Genomic DNA, 10,186 nt, shown 5'->3' on the forward strand with positions numbered 1-10,186 from the left:
TCCTGGTCGGGCGCATGCAGGAGTCTGTCTGACTGTCTCTCCCGGTTTCTAGCTTCAGAAAAATACAAAAAAAAAAAAAAAAAAAAGATGAGGGCTGGGGGGCTCCCAGCAATCCTCACATTTGGGACTCTGAAACTTCATCAGACAACAGACGGGGGCGGCTGGACGGAGGGCCAGGCCGCTGAAGTTGAACAGGCGAGGAAGTCTGGGTCACATGCTGACCGCAGAGACCAGGGGACAGATGCCAGAGACAATACACAACAGGAAATGCAGGCTCTGCAGAAATCGTCTGGGAAAGTTACTGTAGCAATGGAGGGCTGCATCCCTGAGCTGGCACTGAACGGGGCCCCCCGGGAGGGGGAGAACCTGATCTCCATAGTTACTGTGTTCTAGTGCTCAATACCTCGTTCTCTATGCTGGACAAAGCACAGGGAAACGGTTCATTCCCGGGGGCGGGGGGACTTGACAGATTGCCATAGCCATTGAAATTACTGACCAGGGCCCCCTGCACAGGGCCCCCTGGTGTGGTACTCCTAACTACTAATGACTCGACAGAAATAAAAAGGTTTATAAGAGCCCTGGGCACAACCGTGTCAACAACGCACACTGCAATGTTACTCAGCCACAGTTCTGACCCATGCTACATACAACAGGGAAGGACCCTGAACACGTGATTCCATTCATGAGAAATATCTAGAATAGGCAAATTGACTGGAAGCGTAGGGGTCGTGGGGGGAGCTACTGCCGAACGAGTACAAAGTTTCTGTTTGGAGATGAAAAGTTTTGGAACTAGACAGTGATAGTAACCATCATAATCATGTGAATGCAGTTAATGTCACTGAATTGTATTCTTACTATTTTTTAAATTTTTTGAGTTGAGGGAAAGGGAGAGAGAGAGGGAGATTTGTTGTTCCACTTATTTATGCATTCGGTGATTGATCCTTGTGTGTGCCCCGAGCAGGGATCAAACCTGCAACCATGATCTATCAGGAGGACACTCTAACCAACTGAGCTACCCATCCAGGGCCTGAATGATACTCTTGTTTCTTTTTGTGTGTGTGTGTGTTTTTCTGAAGTGAAAAACAGGGAGGCAGATATAGACTCCTGCATGCGCCTGACCGGGATCCACCCGGCATGCCCACCAGGGGGCGATGCTCTGCCCATTGGGGTGTTGCTCTGCCACGACCAGAGCCACTCTAGCGCCTGGGGCAGAGGCCAGGGAGCCATCCTCAGCCCGGGCCAACTTTGCTCCAATGGAGCCTTGGCTGCGGGAGGAAGAGAGAGACAGAGAGGAAGGAGAGGGGGAAGGGTGGAGAAGCAGATGGGTGCTTCTCCTGTGTGCCCTGGCCGGGAATTGAACCCAGGACTTCCACACGCCAGGCCAACGCTCTCTTAAAAATAGTTAAATTAGTGTATTTTATGTTATGTATATTTTTACCCCAATTAAAAAAATAATAACAACAGTGGCAAGGACTGATTCCTGACCCAGGACGATGGCTGACTTTCTTTTGGAGGGAGTTTTGGACAAGAGTTTGGCCTATCCTGTGGTTTTTACAATAAAGAATTTGTAGATTTCAAGTTCAAGCTGGACTCCATCAGCACTAAGCGGGAGGGACATGGTAAACAGACCAAAGCAGGCCACGAGGGACGGAGAAGGCAGGGGAGCGTCCTCGCCCGTGGACTCTGTCAGGCGGGACTCCGCATCCCCGGTTCTCTCCGAGGGGCCCGCGGCCCATCCTTGACCTGGATTGGGGTCCTCCTGGAATCCTGTCTCTGGCCTTGGAATTCCCTTTCCGGCTGGTGTTGTGTTTAGCGGGAAGGTTCCTGATGCAGCTTTTAAAAGGTCACAGCCTGTGGACGAGGCTCTGCCACACCCCTGTACCTCTGCGTACAATTAAGTGCACCCAGAAACCCACGCGCCGGAAGGCCCCTCGCCTCTCTCTGCGGGGCAGGGCGGCCGGGGAGGGGGGCACTCATCCTGGCTCAGGTCCGACGAATCCCAGGCGAGTGTGGGTTTGCCGGGACAATGGTGCCGACTCCTGCCGGTGAAGCGCCCCCACATTTTCCCTCTCTGGCCAGGATGAGTTCCAGGGCTGAGAGGTACTGGGGTCCACCGTCTCTGGGGCAATCACCGGTTTTCAGACTCAGTCGTGTTGGTAGCCACGTCGGCTGCTAACAGGGGCCGTGGGCTGGAGCCATTAGAGCGCGCAGCACTCTGGGAGGGCTGCGTTCTTGGTCCGGGTCTGAGCTTTGGTTATGTCGTGGGGCAGGTGGGTGGTTTGAGCCGTTCTCGTGGGGAAGGTGGGAAGATGCAGGGTAGGAGGAGGAAGGAGCACCGCTGAGCTGCTGACCCACGGGCATGGCCTCCCCAGCGAAACACCCCATCAGGTGGGAGCTCGCAGTCCCGAGCTCGCCCAGGGGCCCTCCGTCCAGGGCTTCTCTGTGATCAGAGCGGCGGGGAAACACCTGGCCCAGCAGGCGCCTCCAGGACCCTGGACACCCCCCAGCCTGCGTCTTGGTAAGTATTTTCAACTTGGACCCTTGGATGCCACCTGTGAAGGTAGAGCCAGATGAATTGTGGACCACCCTGAATTATCCCAATGGCTTGCCTCTGCTGGGGAGGCCTCCATGTAGCCCAGGGCTGAGCTCACACCTGGATCTCAACAGTCCCAGCCGCTCTGATGCGGCCTAGCCATCCAGGGACGTGTCTTCCCAAACGACAGGCCGACGGGACCGTGCTTTCCCCAACAGGGGAGGGAAGGGCCTCGTCCCAGGTTCCGGAGGAGGCCCTGGGGTCCGAGGGGTTTTCTTCTGCGGCGTGGGAGGCTCCAGAGAGCAGACCGGGCAGGTGGAAACACTCAGAGAAGTCGTGTGCCTATGGGTGTGGCAGGGGGCCGGCACGTCGCTGCGTCCTTGGGCCCCACTGGCTGAGTGCAGGGACAGTCACCAGGAGCAGCCCACACTCAGTGAGAGTCCCTCCCCCTCGGTCTTTGACAAGGACCCCCCTTCACACCTGAGAGCCCTTGACCAAGCCCGAAAGCCCAGCGCAGGCAAGGTGGTCGCAGGCCAGCCCGAACCCCCTGCCCCTCCAGGGGTCAGGCTTGCCCAGCTCTGGGCTGCGGCCACGGGACCCGTTTCCCCAGGCCTCGGTCTCTGTGGGCTAGAGAGGGACAGAGAGTGGCCGGCCGGTCCCCCATCCATACACCCATTGGGCTGAGCTGCTCAAGACTCCAGAACGTTCTCTCCCCTGAGCCCTCATGGCTGCCCCACAGTGACTAAAGAATGGGGGGGGGGACAAGCCCCGCCCCACACCCACCCCGAGGTGGTGGGCTTTGGAGTCTCAGACCTAAGTTTGAATGAAGCCTTGCTCAGCACATGACCCCTCTCGGGGCCTTGTTTCCCCCTGAATACCCATAACTGTCCAAAACGGAGGTGTTCACAGTGCCCACCGCATGGGGCCACGGTGAGATCGGGGTGGTGTTCACGGTGCCCACCGCGTGGGGCCACGGTGAGGTCGGGGTGGTGTTCACGGTGCCCACCGCGTGGGGCCACGGTGAGGTCGGGGTGGTGTTCACGGTGCCCACCGCGTGGGGCCACGGTGAGGTCGGGGTGGTGTTCACGGTGCCCACCGCGTGGGGCCACGGTGAGGTCGGGGTGGTGTTCACGGTGCCCACCGCGTGGGGCCACGGTGAGGTCGGGGTGGTGTTCACGGTGCCCACCGCGTGGGGCCACGGTGAGGTCGGGGTGGTGTTCACGGTGCCCACCGCGTGGGGCCACGGTGAGGTCGGGGTGGTGTTCACGGTGCCCACCGCGTGGGGCCACGGTGAGGTCGGGGTGGTGGTCACGGTGCCCACCGCGTGGGGCCACGGTGAGGTCGGGGTGGTGTTCACGGTGCCCACCGCGTGGGGCCACGGTGAGGTCGGGGTGGTGTTCACGGTGCCCACCGCGTGGGGCCACGGTGAGGTCGGGGTGGTGTTCACGGTGCCCACCGCGTGGGGCCACGGTGAGGTCGGGGTGGTGTTCACGGTGCCCACCGCGTGGGGCCACGGTGAGGTCGGGGTGGTGTTCACGGTGCCCACCGCGTGGGGCCACGGTGAGGTCGGGGTGGTGGTCACGGTGCCCACCGCGTGGGGCCACGGTGAGGTCGGGGTGGTGGTCACGGTGCCCACCGCGTGGGGCCACGGTGAGGTCGGGGTGGTGGTCACGGTGCCCACCGCGTGGGGCCACGGTGAGGTCGGGGTGGTGGTCACGGTGCCTACCGCGTGGGGCCACGGTGAGGTCGGGGTGGTGGTCACGGTGCCCACCGCGTGGGGCCACGGTGAGATCAGGGTGGTGAAGCCCTGGTGAGGTTAGTGCTCAGGCCCAGACCTCGCAGAGGTGGGGGTGGCCGTGACGTGGACCTCTGCCTCCTACTACCCTTTGGACTCTGCCAGAGCCATGGAGCACTGCCGTGGCCCCCTGCCAGCCGGGCACCCAGCCCTGGCCCCTGCCGGTCGGCACCCAGGGCCCAGTCCTCTTGCCCCCTTTGCTCCTGGCAGTCCAAGGTGACGCTTTGCTGTCCTTGAGTTGGGTGCAGCTGGAGGCAGAATCGCTTCTCTTCCCAGGCCAGGTCCCCAGACCCAGTTAGAGCAGAGCCACTCCCTACATCCCGGAGGACGGGGCGCAGCCGGGCCCCTCCCATGGCCACCTGCCCCGCTCAGGTGTGGCCCTGTGGGTAGAGCCCAGCCCCCAGAGCCAGCAGCCTGGCGTGGAGGGACCGGCCCCCGAGGCCCGGCCCTAGCGCTGGCACTTCTCCGAGCCTGTCTCCTCCTCTGGAATGAGGGTGGCATCGTTCTACCCAGTGCTGGAGACCACCGGAGACCAGGGCGGGGCGCACCGAGGTCACGAGAGCAAGGAAAGATGCCAGACAGAGAGCTGAGGCTTTATTCAGGAAGAGCTCGGGAGGGAGGTGGCTCCCTGGGGCCCCACCGTGTGACCTTCTGTGGCCACAGGACATTAGAAGCCAATAACTATAGGCATCTGAGCCTCTTCAGAGTCACCCGAGGGGGGCACAGGAGCCACCTCAGAGTCATCCGAGGGGGGCACGGGAGCCACCTCAGAGTCACCCGAGGGGGGGACAGGGATGGCCTCAGAGTCGTCCGCGGGGGGCACGGGGGCCACCTCAGAGTCGTCTGTGGGGGGCACGGGGGCGGCCCCATCCTCGGTCACCGTGGGCAGCGCCTGGTAAGTCAGGGTCCAGTAGCGCAGGTACTCGCTCCTCAGGTGCTGTTTCATGGACGTGCCGTCCATCTTCCTGTTGATCTCCAGGTAGTTGCCATCTTCCAGGGTGTAGGGATCCCAGTGTGTGGGCACCTCCGAGGGGCCCACGTTGGGGTCCCTGCAGAGTGAGGGGAAAGGCTGTTGTGGGGGGCAAGGGCTCACAGGGGCCTGGAGACCTGTGCCCGGGCCAGGCTTGGCCCCGGCTTGCCTGGATAAGTCCCCTGCCTCCCCTGCTGACCCGAGCTATCAGGCATCTCATTGTATCCTGGGCACTGGCTGGGCATTGGCTGGTCACGTGTAAGGGAGGGGAGAGGGAGTGGGACCCAGGCCTGTAGGGTCGAGGGGGCAGGAGGCCCTGGCTCCAGCCTCATGCCCGCCTTACCCAGTTCTGGCGAAGTTGGTCCAGTAGGCGATCATGGTCTTGGAGACAGTCCTATCCTGGGGCCGGTAGCCCAGGGGGGTGGCAAAGGGCTTCCCAAAGACGTACTGGAGGTCATCCGCGTGGTCGGCCCCCACCCATTTGGGGTAGACAGGCATCCGGGAGGGTTGCGAGAACAGGTAGCTGAAGGTCTTGCCGCTCCTGAGGAGGGGAGGGAAACCCCCAGGTTGGCAGGGTGCTCACCTGGGCAGCCCAGCCCAGAGATGGGCCCTGGAGGGAGGCCGCAGGGTGGGGGTGGGGGCGGGGGAGCAGGGAGGGGCCTGGAATCCCTCCAGACTCTGGAAGAACTCGGATGCTTAACCTGGAGAAGGGAAAGCTATAGGCCAAACTCAAGGGTGTGTGGACTCTACGATTCAACTGTGTGTGTACTTCCTCTCCACAGAATGTGTCGAGACGTCTTCCTCCTACAACTCAGTATCAAGAAAGATTGTTTCCTGCCCTGGCCGGTTGGCTCAGTGGTAGAGCGTCAGTCTGGAGTGTGGAAGTCCTGGGTTCGATTCCCGGCCAGGGCACATAGGAGAGGCGCCCATCTGCTTCTCCACCCCTCCCCCTCTCCTTCCTCTCTGTCTCTCTCTTCCCCTCCCGCAGTCGAGGCTCCATTGGAGCAAAGTTGGCCCGGGCACTGAGGATGGCTCTGTGGTCTCTGCCTCAGGCACTGGAATGGCTCTGGTCACAATGGAGCAACGCCCCAGATAGGCAGAGCATCCCCCCCCTAGTGGGCATGCCAGGTGGATCCTGGTCGGGTGTACGCGGGAGTCTGTCTGACTGCCTCCCCACTTCTCACTTCAAAGAAATACCAAAAAAAAAAAGGAAAGATTGTTTCCTCTGCACACATATCTGTGTTCTTCCTTTGATGGGACAAGGGGACAAGGCATGTTTCCCTCTCTGCCCTGACGGGAAGCTCAGAGCTTAATAGCCACAAAGCTTTCGTTGTAGACGGGTGGGTATCATTTTATCTTCCTACGTGTTATGTGTTCCTAATTCACTTTATTTTATTTCCCTTGGCCATTATTATGTGGAGGTTTGCCATGCGGCTGCGGGTCAAAGTTGTTTTGAGGGTGGGCAAAGTCAAAACCCATATCAGAGACCATCATGCAGGGTTCTCTCCTACGCAGCACGAGGGGTGGGAGGCAGACTCAAGAACTTTGCCAGGCAAAGGCCCGTGGGCCGAGGGAGGGCTTTGTAGAGCCCTCAGAGGCTGGCAGGGGAAGAGGGGCCCTCTCAAGCCTTGTCAGGCCTGGGCAAAGCGGGAGGTGCAGGCACCGGTGGGGACCCGACCGCGGCTGTCCCGGGCAGCCCAGACCTCTGTGGGCTGGGCAGCCCGCTGCTGAGGCCTCGGTGGGTAGGTGCGTAACCCCAGGTGCATAACCCCAGGTGGGTCTCCCCCAGGTGGGTCTCCCCTGCCCAGGTGGGTCTCCCCCAGGTGGGTCTCCCCTGCCCAGGTGGGTCTCCCCCAGGTGGGTCTCCCCTGCCCAGGTGGGTCTCCCCCAGGTGGGTCTCCCCCAGGTGGGTCTCCCCTGCCCAGGTGGGTCTCCCCTGCCCAGGTGGGTCTCCCCCAGGTGGGTCTCCCCCAGGTGGGTCCCCCCCAGGTGGGTCTCCCCCAGGTGGGTCTCCCCTGCCCAGGTGGGTCTCCCCCAGGTGGGTCTCCCCTGCCCAGGTGGGTCTCCCCTGCCCAGGTGGGTCTCCCCCAGGTGGGTCCCCCCCAGGTGGGTCTCCCCCAGGTGGGTCTCCCCCTCCCCCAGGTCCTCACTTGGCATTGGCTCTGTGCTGAGCTAGGGCGATCTTTGTGGGCACCAGGAAGAGGATGTCAGTCTCAAAGTCCACTATGGTCTTCTTCTTGGCTTCCTGGGACGGGTCTTGGGCCCAGGGACCAGTGTAGATGTCAAAGGTGGCGTTCGCGCCCCGGAGCCCCTTAGGGGTGGTGAGCCCGCTGACCAGCTTGAAGAAGTTCTCCCTGCCGAGACCAAGCCAACACTGGACTCTCCACCTAGGACCAGAGGGAGGGGACCTTCCCCACCCACACCCCCAGGGGACTGCATGGGGCCTTCTACACCGTACATGCCGGCCTCCTCACTCAGCTGAGGCCTCCCCCAGCATCCTCGGGCACCGCCCTGGGCCCTGGGCCCGGTGCCCTCCTTACTCTGTGACAATCTGCCCCCCTTACTCTGTGACAATCTGCTTGTCTTTGTCGACGGCCGGGATGTCAACGGTGGAGAAGATGTGGCCATCCATGTCATTGGTCCCAGCAATGTAGTCAATGTCGGCCGCGTTGGCAAACAGGTTGATGGGGTCGTCGGGGATGAAGTCTCCGTCAACGACGGGGACGAAGCCCAGGTAGTGCACTATGGGATCTGTGTGAAGAGCAGCCGGTCCTCACACCTCCGTCCAGAGCCCCCCTGCCAGTCCCCGGCCCAGGTGGAGAACTCCGGCCTCCTGGCATGGAGACCAGGGTCCTCAGCCCGCCACTCTGGCTTTGGGGCAGGGTAATTCTGGCGTGGGGCTACCCTGTGGGTGTTGAGCCCTGACAGACCCCCCATCCCTGACAGCCAGCGGCATCCCCTCCCCAGCGTGATGAGCCAGACTGCCCCCAGACTCTCTGACACTCGGTCCCGGGGGCCGAAATCGCCCAGGCTGAGAGCCACTGGGTGAGAGGTCAAGTCTGTGTCCTCACGGCAGTGGATGACCCTGTCTTTTCCCCCTCTTCTCACTGGGCTGAAATCGGGAGGAGGGGGACCAAGATCAATGGAGGGGCCGATGGAGAAAGGGAGGGCTTTGTTCTACTCTGTCCGCCGGACGCTGCCCCCCAGGTCCCCGAACTGCCTCCGACAGGACTGGCTCGGACCAGTGGACTCGCTGGCCTTTGCCACGCCCAGGCCAGCTTCCCTCCAGGGGAGGAAAGAGTCGGTTGGTTTGCATTCGGGGCCATGGTGTTTGCTTGGGCTCCATCCTACCCAGCACCTGTGGTTTGAATGCAGGACAGGGAGGCGCACCCACGGGGCCCTGTACCGGGCCTGAGAGGAATGAGCGACAGAGACGGCAGCCTCCTGGGCCGCCGCCGCCGACATGGCCGAGGCTCCTGACGGTCCCTGCGCCTCCCCGGGGCCCAGAGTGCAGCGCTGGACGGGCCAGATGCTGCAGCGGTTGTTCCGTGAGTGTTGGTTGAATAAGTGAGTGGAGGAGAGAATGAACGGTCATCTAATACAAAGGCTCTTGGTCTGGGGGTCCCCAAAATTGTGTGCCAGCGACCGTGGGCCCCAGATGTTCATCAGCTTCTCAAAAGGGTCGTGACCCACGGAGGATGAGAGGAGAGACCTCAGTGGGGGCCGCTGAGGTTTGCGAGGGCGGTGGCAGAACGGAGGGAGGCCCAGCCCCAGCCCCCGCGTGTCCCCCCTTCCTGAGGGCAGGGCCCGCCCTCCACACGGAGCCGCACTCACAGTCCATGCCGGCCAGGGGCATCTTATAGGCCATCGTCAGGGCGCGGGGGTCGGTCACCTTCAGGCACTTGGCCATCCTGGCGGTGTCGTCCAATGGGCAGCCCACCTTCTTGGCGACCTGGGGGTCGGGGGGGAGGCGAGGTGGTGAGGCCAGCGCTGGGGCAGCGGGCAGCGGGGACGGGACCCAGAGCGGCAAAGAGGAAGTCCAGCCCCGGGCATCTAAACCGAGCCCCTTCTACCTTTTTGGCCCAGAAGAGAGGGTTCCTCTGGATGGACCAGGGGGTCAGTGCCACACCACTCTGGCTGATGGCTCGCCGGATGAGACCCTTGTTGTAGGGAGAGAGGGTCTGCAACACACAGAGGTCCTATCAGCACGGCCTCGCCTGACCCGCCACGGTCAGCCCGAGCGTCGACCCCAGCCCCGCCCCTCCCAGCCCCCTGGGGTAGCCCCGCCCCTCCCAGCCCCCTGGGGTAGCCCCGCCCCTCCCAGTCCCCTCGGGGTGGCCCCGCCCCTCCCAGCCCCCTCGGGGTGGCCCCGCCCCTCCCAGCCCCCTGGGGTAGCCCCGCCCCTCCCAGCCCCCTCGGGTGGCCCCGCCCCTCCCAGCCCCCTCGGGGATAGCCCCGCCCCTCCCAGCCCCCTCGGGGTAGCCCCGCCCCTCCCAGCCCCCTGGGGTAGCCCCGCCCCTCCCAGCCCCCTCGGGGTAGCCCCGCCCCTCCCCCTCCCAGGGCCCCCGGACCTGCAGGGAGACGCTGGCGCCTCCGGCCGACTCCCCGAAGACGGTGATGTTGTTGGGGTCCCCCCCGAAGGCTGCAATGTTCCTCTTCACCCAGGCGATGGCCATGTGCTGGTCCCGAAGGCCGTAGTTACCTGGGGTGGGCGGGCGGGGCGGGGGCCTTCATCAGGCGCCTTCGGTGGGGACGGGGGTGGGGGGTGGGGGGGGGTGGCCGGAGAGTACCCTCCGTGCCTGGGGACCCTTGTCAAGCCCCGGGAGGGTGTCCGGTGTGTCGCCGGGAGGTTGAACGGGGTGCTGGAGGCAGTGGGGGGGCTCAGGTA

At 63.0% G+C, this 10,186-nt stretch overlaps 1 protein-coding gene and 1 long non-coding RNA gene across 5 annotated transcripts in view; one reads left to right on the forward strand and one right to left on the reverse strand.

The window, feature by feature from the left end:
- Positions 1–4,909: 4,909 nt before the first annotated feature.
- CEL (carboxyl ester lipase) overlaps positions 4,910–10,186 on the reverse strand; it is an 8,735-nt gene continuing 3,458 nt past the window's right edge. Inside the window, exons 5-12 of one of the 4 annotated variants that reach the window (XM_066366815.1) lie at positions 9,870–10,000; positions 9,372–9,479; positions 9,133–9,250; positions 7,863–8,049; positions 7,449–7,652; positions 5,642–5,839; positions 5,161–5,377; positions 4,910–5,061 (exon numbers count right to left, since the gene is read on the reverse strand). In XM_066366815.1, coding sequence (XP_066222912.1) covers positions 4,996–5,061; positions 5,161–5,377; positions 5,642–5,839; positions 7,449–7,652; positions 7,863–8,049; positions 9,133–9,250; positions 9,372–9,479; positions 9,870–10,000 — 1,229 coding nt within the window. In that variant the 3' untranslated portion in view covers positions 4,910–4,995. Of the gene's footprint in view, positions 5,378–5,641; positions 5,840–7,448; positions 7,653–7,862; positions 8,050–9,132; positions 9,251–9,371; positions 9,480–9,869; positions 10,001–10,186 lie in introns of all 4 variants that reach the window. The other 3 variants (XM_066366814.1, XM_066366813.1, XM_066366812.1) reach the window with 3 other exon arrangements.
- Positions 6,565–7,586, forward strand: LOC136394150 (uncharacterized). Its single transcript, XR_010749162.1, has 3 exons — positions 6,565–7,058; positions 7,243–7,257; positions 7,405–7,586. It is a non-coding gene; the product is annotated as an uncharacterized lncRNA (long non-coding RNA).

Source organism: Saccopteryx leptura, chromosome 2 (assembly GCF_036850995.1).
Source record: "Saccopteryx leptura isolate mSacLep1 chromosome 2, mSacLep1_pri_phased_curated, whole genome shotgun sequence".
Taxonomy (NCBI): domain Eukaryota; kingdom Metazoa; phylum Chordata; class Mammalia; order Chiroptera; family Emballonuridae; genus Saccopteryx; species Saccopteryx leptura.